At 52.4% G+C, this 18,242-nt stretch overlaps 1 protein-coding gene across 5 annotated transcripts in view; it reads right to left on the reverse strand.

Annotated features, from left to right (window-relative positions):
* HYDIN (HYDIN axonemal central pair apparatus protein) overlaps positions 1-12,811 on the reverse strand; it is a 464,418-nt gene extending 451,607 nt beyond the window's left edge. For 4 of the 5 annotated variants that reach the window (XM_083165003.1, XM_083165004.1, XM_083165002.1 and 1 more), the window contains exons 1-3: positions 12,624-12,806; positions 614-757; positions 95-220 (exon numbers count right to left, since the gene is read on the reverse strand). In XM_083165003.1, coding sequence (XP_083021129.1) covers positions 95-220; positions 614-736 — 249 coding nt within the window. In that variant the 5' untranslated portion in view covers positions 737-757; positions 12,624-12,806. Of the gene's footprint in view, positions 1-94; positions 221-613; positions 758-12,623 lie in introns of all 5 variants that reach the window. The other variant, XM_083165006.1, reaches the window with a different exon arrangement.
* Between the last annotated feature and the right edge of the window lie 5,431 nt (positions 12,812-18,242).

Here is an 18,242-nt window from a genome sequence, read left to right on the forward strand (position 1 = left end):
TTAGGTTTAGCTGAATTGTGGGGAGACCTGGAGGCTGACCCAGGCAGTGTATGGGCCATGGAGTCTTATCTGTATGCACACAGACTGTAGCTACCTTCTGGTGGCTGCTATCACTCATGTCCAGCAGCTGGATGATCCTGGGCAGACGCATCTCCCGAGTGTTGGCCAATCGCTGCTCTGTGGTCAGGGACATTTCCCGAAGGAATGCTGAAGGGGTCAACTATCATTGGGGGAAACATAGAGAACATCAGACTAGTGCACTTGTCTGCCATCCTAGAGACACATACAAGCTACATGTTATACATACATCATATTAACACAGAAAAAAGTATGTATACACGTGACACAGCAACAGCATTATATATAAGATATATCCTGTATTAGGCCTTTGTGTACAGGGCAATATGAGGGAATTAGTGTCACGCTAATACCCGCAGGCCGGACTCTGGTCGCGGTCAGTGGTGTCTTAGACCGTGTCAGTGAGGAACGAACAGCTGTCTCTCCTCATTTGCTTTGTCCCGGATAATCCCTGGTCTCGGTCACCAACATCTGTCTGCCTAAGCTGCACAATGATGGATAAAAAAGACGACCCAATTTATGGTGCAGTCATTACCGTCACAGCGGCCTCTTCATGTCTGCTGAGCTTTGGGTTTTGCGGTGCACAGACCCTGCTCTGGTACCCACTCGCCAGCTCCTGGAGTGAGCTCAGGGGTGCCTGCAGCTTGCTGGTCGGCATGTCTGGCACTGCTTAGTACATCTGCAGGAGAGACATACATATTATAATAATCAGTCTATATTTAAATGGCAGCGCCTAGCACCTTACGTAGAACTCACAAGCAAAGCAAGAAAACAGTGACTTATGCTGTGTGCACACTGTACAATATAGTGTCTATATAGTCAAAATCAAATCGGTATCGCATATACATTGTATGGCGATAGAACATGTTTGTTGTCGGAGTACCCGGGACACGGACAATGGCGGCCGACAAAGGGTGCTTGGCGCCAAATTCAAAAACACTCACTGTTGTATCCGGCGCCGCGGCCCGGGTCCCCCACAGGCAGCTGCAGACACCCTCTGGGTACCCCCTTCCCGTCGGCCGGCGCTGGAACTCTGGCTTCCGTGGCTCCCGGCGTGCAGCGGCCACCAGGGGGAGCTGGGACTCACCCATACTGCAGCTGCCAGGTCAGCTCCGGCGGCTGCGGCGAAGCAGGGGGGCCCCAGTGGGATGTGGGGGCGCCGCAGCCCCGTTCAAGAGGCTGCAGCGGGCGGCATCAAAGTTTAACCCCAGCGCGCTGGGGCTAGGGAGAACCGGTTGGGCCGCAGAAGCACCAGGCCCTGGGGGGAAAGACTAGGCACACTCCCAGTGCACAGAAAGGAGCCCTGCAGCCAGGATGGCTTTCCTGAGCTGCAGGGTTGAGCACTGGGCACACTGTATAAAACGAACCCCACACACTGTCACAATGTATAAAGTATGCACTATATTTGAAATGTATTGTGAAAGTAAAATGCACTTACTTTATGTGTTGTGTACCAAGGGAATCCAGGATCATGTGTGGGCTGCCGGATCCCCCTCCAAACTGCACCCAAAAACGGAATGCTTTCCCAGATAGCCTCCAGGCTTGGAGCTGCCGGGAACCTCAGCTTTCCAACAAGCTGAGTGGTTCCTTGGAGCTCCATGGGGCTCTCCATCGGTGGGCAGGAGACCCGGGCAGGGGATCAGGGCTGCCCATCTCTGGAGCTCACATCTGGGCCAGAGATGTTTATTAAGGCAGGACTGGCCAGACAGACCGGCACCTGGGTGGTACCTGGTCCCCCCAGGTGGGCTGTGGCTCAGAGGAGAACCACTCCCCTCTGCCCATAGGGACAATGCTGACTGTGCATGTGCCGAGTGCATGCACACTGCATCAACTTACGTTGATTGGTCAAAAGCACAGGGTGGGCTAATTTGTATTGGAGCAGCTTAAAAGGAGGGCCTGTGAGCCCTGGAAAATGTACATCTACCTGGTCTGAATGCTGTAACATTCCCTGTATGCTGTACCTCCTAGTGATCTAAGAGAGGGCTCTTTTAAGAGCTTCTTCTTTGAGTAAATAAACCATCTATTGCCCAAGACGACTACTTTCATCTTGCGACCAATAGAATTACGGCAATAATTCCGTTCTCCGGCTGTTCTGGGTACAAGTAATCTAGCGTCCTCCAAGTTTCCGCTCTGCAAGCAGAGGTCTGGTCCGTGACCAGTGGGGAACCAATCAACGCTAGTCGGGGGGTGTCAGCAACGTGTCGACACACACACTCCAGCAGGTAGTACTCAGGTCCCAGCGTTTGGGCCTGAGGAGGTATCCGTGATTCTAGGCGCCACGTAGGAGGAGTCTGAAGGTGGCAGCAATATCCCAGCCCACTGCGTAGTGGGCGGAGTCAGTACCAGGCGGTTACTGATGGGAACAGGGAATACCCTATTAAGAAGGTCCCGTGAGACCTGGAACAGCTATCTGTGGACCCAAAGGGCGTAACCAGAGCGTAAGGGCAGGCGTCCGGTCACAGAAATTGGTGGCAAGCGGTGGGATATCCCAGGTGTCTTTCGGTCACCCGATTAGAGAAGCGACTTGGATATGGCGAAGGACGACTTGGATATGGTGTGCCAGGAAAGGGGTGTGGAGATCTCTTATAAAGCAACTATGAGCGACATGAGGGCGGCACTCGAGAGCTGGGCGGAATCGCATCAGGAGGAAGAACCCGATGACAGCAAATGCCCCGCAGAGGACTTTCGTGTGGACCTGGTGAGACCCCCGACCCCCAAGCCCCGCCCTCTCTGGCGGCAGCCATGTTTCCTGACATTCCCTAGCAGGGCCAGGGCCCCCGTCCCCTGGTGGGCAGAACGGATAGCCTGGCAGATCGGCTAGCTGAGCTTGGGGAAAGGGCAACGGAACAGGAGCGCTTGATCATCATTCAGATGTGGCGAGATGAGCAGGTACCACCGGCCGTGGTACCCAGAGAACCGTTGCCCGCTGCTGCCCCAGGATGGGATGCATCCAGTTTCACAAGTTTGCAGACAGTGATGGGGACATTGATGGACATTTGCAAGTTTTTGAGAAAACCTGTAAACTCCATGATTTGCCCAAACAGGAGTGGGTAAGACACCTTGTGCCCACCCTGCATGGAGAGGCCTTGGAGGCCTATCGAGGAGTGGCAAATGAGGACTGTGGGGACAATGATGTTGTTGCCAGGGCCCTCCTCCAATGTTTTTTCATAGCTCCTGCGTCCTACAGGAAAAAGTTTCGGGACTTGCCAAAGAATCCTAGCAGCACCCATGAGCAGTTTGCCACCCAGCTGCAGCAGTACGTGGTGAAGTGGGTGAAGGAATCGAAGGCCACAACATGGGACACCCTGGTTGACCTGATCTGAAGGGAGCAGTTCTATCGCCGGTGTGCCCAAGAAGTGAAGGAGTGGGTGCTAGATCGGGAGCCACCCAGCTTAAAGATGGCTGCCCAGCTAGCAGATAAGTACGTGGCAATCCGGCCACCTGGGCAGAAGTGCCCAACTACCAGCCAGCCCCCAAAGACTGTACCTTCAGGGGGACACCCCTCCTCGGCTCTTCCCCACCCAAAGCAAGCATCATCCAACCCTGGTGCTTTTGGCCAGCCACCACCCGCAGCGCCCCTGCCACTTATCAGAGGCCAGCAGAGCCACGGCTGGACAAGAAGTGCTATGGCTGTGGGAAGATCGGACATCTAAGGTTGAACTGTCCTGCACCCCCAGCACCCCAGACTCGTACTCCAAATCCGGGTGCTGGAGCTCCACTTGCTTGCCTAACCCAGGAAGATGTGCCTACCGAGACTGTCCCCCCTCCAGTCAGTCCAATGGAGTGTGGCGGGAAAGAGGTGAACTCAGAGGAGAGGAATACCTGCATGGCCAAAAAGCCCCCACAGAATATGTGGCGGCACCTGCAGCAGGTTCAAGTGGGGCCCCGGCAGGGGGAGGGCCTAAGAGACTCTGGGGCCTCAATTACCGTTGTGATCTCTCACCTTATCGATCCTGAGGCAGTACTACAGGGTCACACGGCCAGATTTACTGTGGCAGATGGGCTAGAGCATGAAGTGCCCATGGCCAGAGTCTACCTGGAATGGGGGTCCGGCCAAGAGCTGCAAGAGGTTGCTGTAATGACTGGCCTGCCAACCGATGTGGTCTTGAGAATTGACCTTGGTGGAGGGAATCATCACCGCCTTTGCGAACGCCATCACTCGGAGTCAACATGCGAGACTACAGATTTCAGCTACACCAACGCTGACCAGCCCAGAGGAAAAGACCACAGCGGCCAGACATCCGTCACCGACCACAAAAACCAGCCCAGAGGAAAAGACCACAGAGGCTAGATCAGCACATCTGCAGAGCCTGCCTTTTGCCTCTGGTGGGCCAACGTCCCCTAGCAAAGCAGAGGATGTTGGGTCCAGTTTGTTGAGCCCCGGGTGGGTTGCCTTGTGATGCTCCTGTACTTAGTGGTTTGCCAACTCCGGCGGTGAGTATGAACAACCAACCTGACCCCAACTTGACCAACCCCAGTGTCCCCCCTTTAGAGCACCCTGAGGAGAGAGTGTGGACCACAGGCGGGAGTTTAGGGAAGCTCAATTCTCTGACCCATCCCTGGAAGGTATGAGGCGCCAGGCTGGCAGCGGCCTTACTGGGATGGGGCAGGGAGTGTGACCTGGTGGAAAGGGTTGCTGTACCAAGTCACCAAGGTAGAAGGGGACAGGCCAGTGCGGGAGCAAGTTCAACTGGTGGATCTTAGAAACTTTCGGGAGCAACTGATTATCAGTTGCGCACGAAATTCCGTTGGCGGGACACCGGGGGAGGGACCGAACACTGCGGCACCTGACTCAGAACTTTTTCTGGCCTGGCGGACGATGTCTGGACCTACTGTAAGTCCTGTGACGTGTGCCAGAGGCTTGGACACCCCAGTGCCCGGGCTCCCCTGAGGTCCTTGCCAATCGTTGGGGAACCTTTCCAACGAGTGGCCGTGGACATTGTTGGACCCCTGCCCGTGCCCAGTACATTGGGGAAGAGAAACATCCTCACCGTTGTGGATTACACCACCCGGTATCCAGAGGCTGTAGCTCTGTCCACTATCTCTGTGGAAAGGTAGCGGACGCGCTGCTAGGCATATTTAGTAGAGTAGGATTCCCCAGCGAGATCCTAACTGATCAAGGGACGCAGTGCCTCTAGACAAAGTGCGGAATGAGGCAACTCTGCACTGCTCCCTATAATCCCCAGACTAACGGGCTTTGCAAGAGGTTCAATGGTACTCTGAAACAGATGCTACGGGCATTTGTGACTTCGGAGGGCAGGGACTGGATGCAATATCTGCCACACCTCCTATTTGCATATAGGGAGGTGCCGCAAGAATCAACCGGTTTCTTTCCCTTTGAGTTACTGTATGGCCGCAGAGTCTGTGGGCCTCTCGAGCTGTTCCATGAGGCTTGGGAAGGGGAGCTGACCCACCACAGTGAGTCCGTGGTGGAGCACATGTTGAAGCTCAGAGATTGGTTAGAGAAACTCATGTGGCTTGTGCAAGCCAACCTTGCAACAGTGCAGGCCAAGCAGTAGATTGGTATGACCAGGGCGCGCGTGCCCGGGTCTTTGCAGTAGGGCAGAAGGTGCTGGTTCTGATACCCACACACCAGAACAAGCTCCAGGCTGCCTAAGCATGACCGTATACGGTCACCAAACGCCTAAGCGACATCACCTATGTGGTGTCCTTTGACAGCAAAGGTAGGAGGCAGTGTACCTACCATTTCAATATGTTGAAGGCATACCACGAGCATGTGGAGTCGGTAGCCGCCGTGTGCAGGAACCAGGAAGCGATCCCATTCCTGACCTCCTCGCGGATGCCAAGGGTGAAGGTGGCGTAGAGGAAGTAAGTTGGATCAGTGAACTTGGTAACCTCAAGAGGGGGCAGCTTGAGTCAGTGCTGCAGTCCTATGAGGCTCAGTTCAGCAGGAAGCCTGGCTTGACTTCCCTACGTGCCCATCACGTAGACACTGGGGAGCATCGGCCGATTTGGCAACCCACGTATTGGGTCTCACCAGAGGCACAGGCGAGTATCTACCAGGAGGTGCAGGAGATGTTAGCACTAGGTGTAATTATGCGCTCCTACAGTCCCTGGGCCGCCTCTGTTGTACTGATTCCCAAGAAGGACCTGACAACACAGTTTTGTGTAGACTACCGCCAGTTGAACTAAGTGACCAAATCTGACGCCTACCCCTTACCATGCATTGACGCGTTGTTGGACGAGTTGGCCGGAGCGTAATACATCTCCATGTTTGACCTGAACAAGGGGTATTGGCAAATACCAATGACGCCCGAGGCTCAGGAACGGTCCGACTTCATCACCTCCTTTGGCTTGTTTGAGTTCAAAACCATGCCATTTGGGATAAAGAATGAGCCAGCCACCTTCCAGAGGTCGATGACCTGCTGAAGGGTTCAGGGATTTCTCTCAGGCCTACTTAGATGACATTGCTGTCTTCAGCCGAACGTGGGAAGACCACCTGAGGCAGGTGGGACTGGTGTTAGAGAGGATTCGGTGGGCAGATCTGACCATTCGTGCAGACAAGTGCCAAATGGGGATGTCTGAGGTACAGTACCTAGGGCACCGTGTGGGAGGGGGTAAGGGGAAGCCCGAACCAGCAAAGGTAGAGGCAATCCGACACTGGCCCCGGACCACAACCCAGAGACAGGTCCTAGCCTTCCTATGGATCGCAGGGTACTACAGACGTTTTGTCCCTGACTTTAGTTCCGTAGCCAAAACCCTGACTGATCAGACTAAGAAGAAACTCCCCAAGGTGGTTGATTGGACACCCGCATGTGAGTTGGCATTCCAGTCATTGAAAACAGCTCCAGTATAAGCGCCAGTGTTGATGGCACTGACTACAGTAAAAACTTTGTTGTACAGACTGATGCGTCACAGTACCGACTCGGAGCAGTGCTGAGCCAGGAGGGGCCAGATGGACAGGAGCACCTTGTGGCCTATTTGAGCCGGAAACTTCTTCAGAGGGAGGTGGGGTATGCCACTATTGAGGAGTGCTTGCCCACTGTTTGGGCTGTGAAGAAGCTCCAGCCCTATTTGTATAGCCGCCGCTTTATGGTGGTAACGAACCACAAACCATTGCAGTGGCTGCAACACACCACGGGAGAGAATGGCAGGCTGTTGAGGTGGAGCCTGGTTTTCCAGATTTATGACTTTCATATCACCCACAAGCAAGGCAAGGCTCACAGTAACACGGATGGACTGTCGCGTCAGGAAGAGCCTGAACCCCCGGGGCACTCCCAGTAACCCCCAAATGGACTGCGGGACCAGGAGCTAAAATCGTTGGGACATGGCCCTCTGGTTTCCCGCTTGAAGGGGGGGGGGGGGGGAGATGTGTGGCCGGAGGCCCCGGCACATGGACAATGGCGACCCTGGGACAGAAATGGTTAATCCCTTCAGCCCCACATGCCGGACAAAGGGCGCTTGTCAGAAACACTCTCTGTTGTATTCCGCCACCGACACCCTACGGGCACCCCTTTCCAGTCGGCTGGTGCTTGGACTCTGGCTTCCCTGGCTCCCGGCATGCAGCGGCCACCAGGGGGAGCCGGGACTCATCCAAGCTGCAGCCGCCGGGTCAGCTCCGGCGAAGCACCGCCGTTAACCACTGACGCACTGGGGGCAGGCAGTGGTGACTGTGCCGTGCTGCCCCGGGGGGGGGGGGGGGACACCAGTGGGATGTGGGGGGCGGCATCAAAGTTTAAGGGGCTAGGGAGTAGGGGCTGTGCCGCAGAAGCCCCAGGCGCTGGGGGGAAAGACTATGCACACTCCCAGTGCACAGAAAGGAGCCCTGCAGCCAGGATGGCTTTCCTGAGCTTGCAGGGCTGAGCACTGGGCACACTGTATAAAACAAACCCCACACATTGTCACAATGTATAAAGTATGCACTATATTTGAAATGTATTGTGAAAGTAAAATACACTTACTTTATGTGTTGTGTCCCAAGGGAATCCAGGATCCTGTGGGGGCTGAGGGATCCCCCTCCAAACTGCATCCCAAAAATGGAATGCTTTCCCAGATAGCCTCCAGGCTTGGAGCTGCAGGGAAAGGAAGCAGGGAACCTCAGCTTTCCAACAAGCTGAGTGATTCCTTGGAGCTCCATGGGGCTCTCCGTCGGCGGGCAGGAGACCCGGGCAGTGATGCAGGGCTGCCCATCTCTGGAGCTCACGTCTGGGCCAGAGATGTTCAGCTAGTCCCCGGCAGGATCCTGGAAGTATGTTTTTGAGGGAAACCTTCCCACTGGCCAGACCGGCACCTGGGTGGTACTTGGTCCACCCAGGTGGGCTGTGGCTCAGCCCTGTGGTACCAGTGGGGAACCAATCGATGCCAGTCGGGGGGGTGTCAGCAGCGTGTCGCCGGACACACTCCAGCAGGTAGTACTCTGGTGCCAGCGTTTGGGCCAGAGAAGGTATCCACAGTTCCAGGCGCCACGTAGGAGGAGTCTGGTGGTGACAATGATATCCCCGCCCACTGCGTAGTGGGTGGAGTCAGTAACAGGCGGTTACTGATAGTAACAGGGAGTCCCCTATGGGCCAGGTCCCTTGAGACCAGGAACCGCTATCTGTGGACCCGAAGGGCATAGCCAGAGCCTAAGGGCAGGCGTCTGGTCACAATGTTTTTAACCTATATATCCCGATTCGATGCCGATGCGTGCTCCTGTTCATCTGAAATCGAAAAGCCAAATAGACAGTGCAGCAATGACTATATAGTGCAGATGAAAAGTAGATAGCATGAACTGTATGTAAGTAGCACAGAATTAGCAAAGATTTCATAGCAATCAGATCTTAAACGGTTCGATTCCGTTTCCGATTCGATTTCTATTAGATATGAACTAGTCGACCTGCTCTGAAGTTTTTCTACTCCTTTTCGATTTCCACTCATTTCTATTCGATCTTTCTTTCGACGTGCTATTCGATTTGCTATTAGATCAACACTGGCTGCAGGCAGTAGATGGGGATTCAGGTATGAAATCCCGGCGGTTGGGATCCCGGCGTTCAAGATCCCGACGCCTTGCGCTCGCCACGCAGCGGGCCCGGTGCTTCGCTACGCTCGGCACGCTAATTTATTCTCCCTCCAGGGGTGACGTGGAAACACCCACGGAGGGAGAAAGTGTTGGGATTCCGGCGTCGCGATTCTGAACGCCGGGATTTTAACTGCATCCCGTAGATGGACATCTAATCGAATGCTGGAATGAACACATTAGATTTGCACTATCTACTATAAAATTTCCACTATATAGCCTTGGCTGCCAAGACTATTTACACTACATGGGAGCGCACATAGAATCTGCATCGAATGCTGCTAAAAGCATTCGATTTTGATATGATTTTCCTTCTATAAGCAAAATTTTATAGAAAAATAGTGCATATTTCACTGTGTGTATGCTTTATTAGTCGAATAGCAAAGGAATCTCACAAGGTGTACACACCATTACAGGATAATGTCCGACAGGTACATAGACATTGCTGCATCAAGGGGCATGAGACTCAGATAAGCCCCAGGGGACGGCAGAACACTCAGATAAGCGCCAGGGGACGTCAGGACACTCAGATAAGCGCCAGGGGACGTCAGGACACTCAGATAAGCGCCAGGGGACCGTAGGACACTCAGATAAGTGCCAGGGGACGGCAGAACACTCAGATAAGCGCCAGGGGACGGCAGAACACTCAGATAAGCATCAGGGGACGGCAGGACACTCAGGTAAGCGTCAGGTGACAGCAGGACACTCAGTTAGCCTGTTCCATCCCCACCCTCTGAGTGTCTATAGTCTGTTCCATCCCCACCTGACACTGCTCCCTCTGGGTGTGTATAGTCTGTCCCACCTCCACCTGACACTGCTCCCTCTGGGTGTCTATAGTCTGTTCCATCCCTTCCTGACACTGCTCCCTCTGGGTGTCTATAGTCTGTTCCATCCCCATCTGATGGCACTCTCTCTGGAGCAGCCTATGGACAGTACAATGGTACCAGGAGAACCCCACCTGCGGAATGTTATTATGTAATTAACAAGTACTGTCCACCACAGAGAACACCAGACATGTTCATGACTGTATCATTATGGGATACATCTATGTGGTTTATCAGCGTAGCGATAATTACTTGTCACTTCCTATACTCCATGATATGCTCTAGTCCAGCTCTAGTAACTGCCCCAGGACAAGAGACCCTGGAGAAACTGCCCTGGTACTCTGGTGACCCTGAAATCCCAGCTTCATATCATCTGTGTGTGTGTTTGATGCAGGAACATTAATCCAGTCTTAGCGAGCAGATTACCGCTGTCCGGGAGATTAGTGCTGGCTTGACACTCAGAATATGGGTTATGTTTACATCAATATGAATGATGTGATGTCTGCCAGTCCGAAGATCAGAGTCATAACCTGCCAGGGTGGCCTAGATCCTACCACAGGAGGGACACGTGTTAGTAGCATGTCTATCCCATGGGATTTATTGCCGGCCTCAGGATCATTATGTATCCGTATACATACACTGTATATTACATGAAAATGTGTTCATTAAACAATAAAGCATCTGACAGGGATAAAAGGATAGCCAGGGTACATGTTCAGCCACAATCCTTCTAAATTGGCTTTGCAAGCGGAAGCTACAGCCAGCCGTTGCCTTCTTAAATAGGGAGTTTTGGCTGGATTTAGAGTTGATCCCCCAATAGTAACAAGACCTTGAGGACTGTAAGCCCCAACAGAACAGGGACTGACGGCAGTGATTAGGTAGTCTCTACATTATGGGAATGATTCAAAAGAGGTCTTAACTGTGGGGCAGTACGGATGGTGTAATGGTTAGCATCACTGCCTCACAGCACTGAGGTCATGGGCTCAATCCCCACCATGGCTCAAACTGTGCGGAGTTTGTATATTCTCCCCGTGCTTGCGTGGGTTTACTCCTGGTACTCCGATTTCATCCAAAAATATACAAGTAGGTTAATTGGCTTCCAATAAAGTTAACCCTAGTATGTCTGTGTGTGCATGTATATGTGGTAGGGAATATAGATTGTAAGCTCCACTGGCGCGAGACAAGGTACCTTTGTGATACCGCTGATGATCAGGCACATACATACACCCTGACCTGCACCTAGCCCCCCTATATACCGCACATACACCCTGACCTGCACCTAGCCCCCCCTATATGCCGCATACACCCTGACCTGCACCTAGCCCCACTATATCCCGCACATACACCGACCCCCCCTATATACCGCATACACCCTGACCTGCACCTAGCCCCACTATATACCGCACATACACCCTGACCTGCACCTAGCCCCACTATATGCCGCACATACACCCTGACCTGCACCTAGCCCCCTATATACCGCATACACCCTGACCTGCACCTAGCCCCACTATATCCCGCACATCCGCACATATACCCTGATCTGCACCTAGCCCCCTATATACCGCACATACACCCTGACCTGCACCTAGCCCCACTATATCCCGCACATACACCCTGACCTGCACCTAGCCCCCTATATACCGCACATCTGCACATACACCCTGACCTGCACCTAGCCCCCTATATACCACACATACACCCTGACCTGCACCTAGCCCCACTATATCCCGCACATACACCCTGACCTGCACCTGGCCCCCCTATATACCGCACATCCACCCTGATCTGCACCTAGCCCCCCTATATACCGCACATACACCCTGACCTGCACCTAGCCCCACTATATCCCGCACGTACACCCTGACCTGCACCTAGCCCCCCTAAAGAACCGCACATACACCCTGACCTGCACCTAGCCCCCTATGTACCACATATACACCCTGACCTGCACCTAGCCCCCTATATACCGCACATACACCCTGACCTGCACCTGGCCCCACTATATCCCGCACATACACACTGACCTGCACCTAGCCCCCTATATACCGCATACACCCTGACCTGCACCTAGCCCCCTATATACCGCACATACACCCTGACCTGCACCTGGCCCCACTATATCCCGCACATACACACTGACCTGCACCTAGCCCCACTATATCCCGCACATACACCCTGACCTGCACCTAGCCCCACTATATCCCGCACATACACCCTGACCTGCACCTAACCCCCTATATGACGCACATACACCCTGACCTGCCCCTAGCCTATATACCACACATACACCCTGACCTGCACCTAGCCCCCTATATACCACACATACACCCTGACCTGTACCTAGCCCCCCTATATACCGCAGATACACCCTGATCCGACCTAGCCCGCCTATATACCGCACATACTGTACACCCTGACCTGCACCTAGCCCCCCTTAAGAACCGCACATACACCCTGACCTGCACCTAGCCCCCTATGTACCACATATACACCCTGACCTGCAACTAGCCCCCTATATACCGCAGATACAACCTGACCTGTACCTAGCCCCCTATATACCGCACATACACCCTGACCAGCACCTAGCCCCCTATATACTGCACATACACTATGACCTGCACCTAGCCCGCCTATATACCGCAACAATCAACCTGATCTGCACCTAGCCCACCTATATACGTCACATACACCCTGACCTATACCTGGTGGTGACAGCGGCCTCCGCAGGGTCCCAGGGATGAGGACTTGGTGGCGGGAGGGGGGTTCCCTGTGTGAGGAGTCGGTGGTAGAGAATCCCCGGTGTGAGGAGTCAGTGGCGGCGGCACAGGGACGGGCAGACAACGCTCTGGCTTCTGAACAGTCTCAGCGCGTTAGTTATTCGGATTACCATAACAACGAGCAGGACTTCCCAATAACTCGCGCTGTGATTGGCTGCCTACGCTTCCTCCGTCTCTATGGCAACCAGGAATCCAGCGATCGCTCCTATCTCTGTGTGACATTTATTACTGTCCCCATGCAACACCGCACTGATACTACTACCCACCCCAGTATATGGTGTCCCACACATTACTGCCCCCCTCCATTATATATAGTCCCAGACATTACTGCCTCTAGCACAGGCATGTCCAACGTTGGCCCTCCAGATGTTTTGAAACTACACATCCCAGCATGCTTTGCCACAGTTTTGCTATTAGAGAATGCTAAAACTATTGCAAAGCATGCTGGGATGTTTAGTTTCAAAACATCTGGAGGTCCAACGTTGGACATGCCTGCTCTAGCAGAATATATGGTACTTGTTTCCTATCTGGGCGCCCGTCGTGGTGATCGCGTCCTCCGACCTTTTCATGCCCTACTATCCACTAGGACGTGGAGTGAGAATAGAATAGTGTGGCGAGCGGACGCGGATACCTTCACAGTTATACGCGTCCCCTCGCGGGCTTCCCAGGTGTCCATGGCGACGCGGACACCTGGGAAGCCCGCAAAGGGACGCGTTTACCTGTGAAGGTATCCGCCTGCGCTCGCCACGCTTCGGGCTCGGTGGCTCGCTGCGCTCGCCACACTATTCTATTCTCACTCCACGCCCTAGTGGATAGTAGGGCATGAAAAGGTCAGAGGACGCGTACCGCCGCCGCTCGCCACGCTTCGGGTTCACGTTGATGGCGGGGTGGCGTCAACTACTTTTGGGGGGACATTTTTAAGTTCAGGGGTGTTTTTGCCCCATTTCCCATTGTTCCCTATGATAATTTGGGGAAATTGATCCATTTAACATTGTTTCCTATGGTAAATCGCGGTCATCGCGGGTAAATTGAGGCATTTAACATTGTTCTCTATGGGAAAATCGCGGGCATCGCGTCTGGCACATCGCACCCGATTTTTTATCGGCTGCGATGCCCGCGATGGCCCCGATTTTACCCCCGATGCCCGCGATTAAAATCGTGGGCGCTCAGATAGGAAACAAGTACCGAATATATATATTATCCCATTCATTACTGTACCCACCAGTATACATACCTCCAAACATGACCCTCTCCAGGAGGGACACAATGCTCTGCTCCTGGACTTCCCTCTTAATGTGTGATTGCCATCACCTGCATACCCTCCAACATGACCCATTCCATTCGGTACACAATGCTCTGTTCCTGGACGTCCCTGGTAATGTATGATTGCCAGCACCTGTGTGGAACTAGGTAATTGAAGAGAAGGGTGTTTCAACACAGGTGATGACAATCATACATTATCAGGGACGTCCAGGAACAGAGCATTGTGTACCGAAAGGAATGGGTCATGTTGGAGGGAATGCACCTGTGTTGAACAGGTTAATTGATAAGAAAGGCATTCCAAAACAGGTGATAGCAATCATAACATAAAAGGGATGTCCAGATGCAGAGCACTGTGTCTAGGGTGGCCAATTCTGGGATTTGGCCCCAAAAACACTGGGATTTCAATCCCATCCCAGAAATTCGGGACTGCGCATGCTGCTCCCAAACCCGGTGTGCGGCCTGCGCAGCATGACAGTAAGAGATCCCGTGCACCTCCGCACCCACTGCTGTTTGCTCCGCTCCCGGCCGCCAGCCAATGTAAGTAAATGTGCAGGTTGGTCGGTACGGCGAAACACCTGATAACTATTGCACGCTTGCCTACCCTCCTGGAATTGCCGGGAGGCTCCCGAAAATCGGGTCCCCCTCCCGGCCCCCCGGGAAGGTCGGCAATCCTCCCGCATTTGCCAGGCAGCCCCCGCATCCCCCTGCCGTGCCGTACTAATTACCGGTAAGGATGGCCATCGACCATCGATGATTCAAAATCATTGATGGTTCATGGCTGATGTCGAATACTTTTGCCATCGATGGGGGAAGAACAGATGGTTTCCCTCCATCGATGGAATAGCAAAACGATGTTTTGCTTTTTTTTTTCTTCAAAGTGTCGGGACACGGAGCATAGCTCTAACACCCGCGAAGCCCCGCACCCTGTTTTGATTGGCCCACAGGCCAATCAATTAAATACAATGGATGACCATCGATATGTAAAACTATCGATGGTCATCCATTGCATAGTTAAGCATTATCGATGGCCAGCTGCAGAATTGCCATCTATGGCAACCATCGATGGCAATTCCTAATTACTGGTTTTCGGGGGTCCGCCCCCTACTCTCGGACCAGCGAATAGTAGCGTTTGCATGGATTGGGGGCTGGGCTTTGAGTCATCAACCCTGGCCCCTGACCTGGAGATCCGACTGTCCTCTCTGGGCTTCTCCCGGAGAGGCTATTGTAAAAGTCAGTAAATATGAACTAGGGATGCCTAAATGTATGTACATTACCTCTCAACATGACCCTCTCCAGGAGGGACACAATAATCTGTTCCTGGACTTTCCGCTTAATTTATAACTGCCATCACCTGTGGTGAAACACCTTTCATATCAATTAACCAGGTTCAACACATGTGAGGGCAATCATACATTCAAGGAGAAGTCCAGAAACCGAGCATTGCGTTTCTCCTGGAGAGGGTCATGTTGGGAGGTATGATGTACCTCCCAACATGACCCTCTCCAGGAGGGACACAATTAGGGATGCCAATCCCGGGGCATTTTTTAAATCTCAGGATTGAAGAATGCTCATTCCCAGGATACTGGTATTGGCATCCCTAGTTATCAGACGTGTCCCCACCCCCACACCGGCCAGGAGGTAGGAAAACTAATGCTGTGTACACACGGGGGAGATAGGTGCTATAATCGCTGGGAATATGGTCGCAGGCGACCATATTGCCAGTGATTGGGAGTGTGCCCCGGAGATAAATCTCCGGGTGCGCGCTCCCGTTTTCTGCCCCATTGTAATCGCTGGTCGCAGGAGCTTGCTCCTGCGACCAGCTAATTACCTCTGCGGCACCCCCAGCAGAGGTTTGTTTTCAACAGCGACCATCTCTGGTCGCTTGTTGAAAAAGAGACACTGAGCAATATATTGCTCAGCAATATATTGCAAGCAATATATTGCTAGCAATATATCTCTCCCCGTGTGTACGCACCATAAGTCCCAGATATTACTGCCCCCCTCCAGTATACGGTGTCCCAGACATTACTGCCCCCCTTATACGGTGTCCCAGTCATTACCGCTCCCCACACCCCTACCCCCCAGTACATACCTCCCAACATAACCCTCTCCAGGAGAGAAAATGCTCTGCTCCTGGAGTTTCCTATTAATGTATGATTCCGATCACCCGTATTGAACAATTGAATTAACCCCTTGGTTGGTATGCACGAAAATTTTCCGGGCATACCACTAATATGCAATAGGTGCACGCCAGTGGTGTCCAGTTAGTTACATAGTTACATAGTAGGTAAGGCTGAAAAAAGACTTGCGTCCATCTAGTTCAACCTGGTATAGATATCCATTGCTGATTTGGTAGGTTCTGGTATTTTACAGACAAATTATATTTCTTATTTGTACCCATGGATGTTTTTCTCCAGTAAATGTTTGTCCAACTTTGCCTTGAACGCATTTAATGAGCCAGCCGTTACCACCTCTCTGGGAAGAGAGTTCCAGAGTTTGACTGTTCTGACCGTAAAGAAATTCTTTCTACTAGCTGAATGAAATCTTTTTTCTTCTAATCTATACTCATGCCCTCGCGTCCTAGATTCCTTTCTAGTAGAAAATAGGGTGTGTGACAGTTCCTTATATTGGCCCTTGATATACTTGTACATGTTGAGCAGGTCCCCCCTTAAACGTCTCTTTTCTAATGTAAATAGTCCCAAATTGCTTAATCTCTCCCCGTAGCTTAAATTCTCCATTCCCCTAATAAGCTTTGTTGCTCGCCTTTGGACTTTTTCTAATTCTATGATGTCCTTTTTATAGTGTGGGGCCCAGAACTGTACTCCGTACTCTAGGTGAGGTCTCACCAATGCTTTATACAGTGGCATAATTACCCTTGAGTCCCTAGTTTCCATTCCCCTCTTAATACATGCCAGAATTTTGTTGGCCTTTTTTGTAGCTACATTACAATGGGCACTACATCCTAGATTGCTGTCTATTTGGACTCCTAGATCCTTTTCAAGTATGGAATTACCCAGTTCCTCTCTGCTAAGGTTGTAACTTGCACACTGGTTGTGTCTCCCAAGGTGCATAACCTTACATTTATCTACGTTGAACCTCATCTTCCATTTTTTTGCCCACTCATCTAGAATTGCAAGATCATTTTGAAGCATGGTGACATCTTCTGGTGATTTGATGACTTTGCTAAGTTTTGTATCGTCCGCAAAGATGGATACATTGCTGAGTAACCCTATCCCAATATCGTTAATAAAAATGTTAAACAAAATGGGCCCCAAAACCGAACCCTGGGGCACTCCACTTAGTACCGGTATCATATCTGATACAGCACCATTCACAACCACTCTTTGTTCTCTATTACATAGCCAATTCCCTACCCATCTGCAGATATTTTCACCCAATCCTAGGTTCTCCATTTTATTAATAAATCTCGTGCAGTTGTGCACCACTGTGGCACCACCTCAAGAGCCTACCCCCGCTGTCAAACCCCTCCCCATCACCTCTGCTCCGGCGATCATACGCCGGAGCTCCCCTCACCCCTGATGTTTTCCCTCTGACGTTTCCCCAGCTGCCATTCGCTTTACAGCAGTGACGTAGGCGGCAGGCTCAGGGATGTTTGGGGCGGCTGAGAAGTGCTCAGGAGTTCAGGCGCCCGAGTCCTCCCGAGCCGCAGCGAACATCAGTGATTAGCGGCTGGGGCAGCGGCGGCAGGGGAGCTCATTCTCCATCATACAAACGCCGGAGCGAAGGTGAGGGGGGGCTCCTACGATCTGTGGTGGGTTTTGCTGGGGCAGGACAAACCTACCCTGGAAGTTTTGTCCTGCCCCAGCAAAACCCACCACTCAAGGGTAAGAAAGGTGTTTCAACTACATTTTGAGGGAAGTCCAGAAACAGAGCATTGTGTCCCTTTTGGAGAGGGACATGTTGGGAGGTATTCCAGTATATGGTGTCCCAGTCATTACCGCTCCCCTCCAGTATATTAAGAAGCGGTACATCTGTCAGACCAGACTTAGGTCTACATTCATTAGGTCGACTGGCCCCAAGGTCGACATGGGTCAAGGTCGACATGGGTCAAGGTCGACATGGGTCAAGGTCGACATGAGTTTTTCACTGTTTTTTTAACCCGAATGTCGACACAGTCGGAGTTGAACCGCAGCCCCTCACTTCGCTCGCTATGCTTCAGGCACGGTGCCTCGCTACGCTCGGCAAACTATTTTATTCTCCCACCACACCCTAGTGGAAGGTAGGGCATGAAATACCGCCTGTCGGCACATGTCGGCTCAA

This window comes from Crinia signifera, chromosome 11 (assembly GCF_055691185.1).
Source record: "Crinia signifera chromosome 11, ASM5569118v1, whole genome shotgun sequence".
Classification (NCBI taxonomy): domain Eukaryota; kingdom Metazoa; phylum Chordata; class Amphibia; order Anura; family Myobatrachidae; genus Crinia; species Crinia signifera.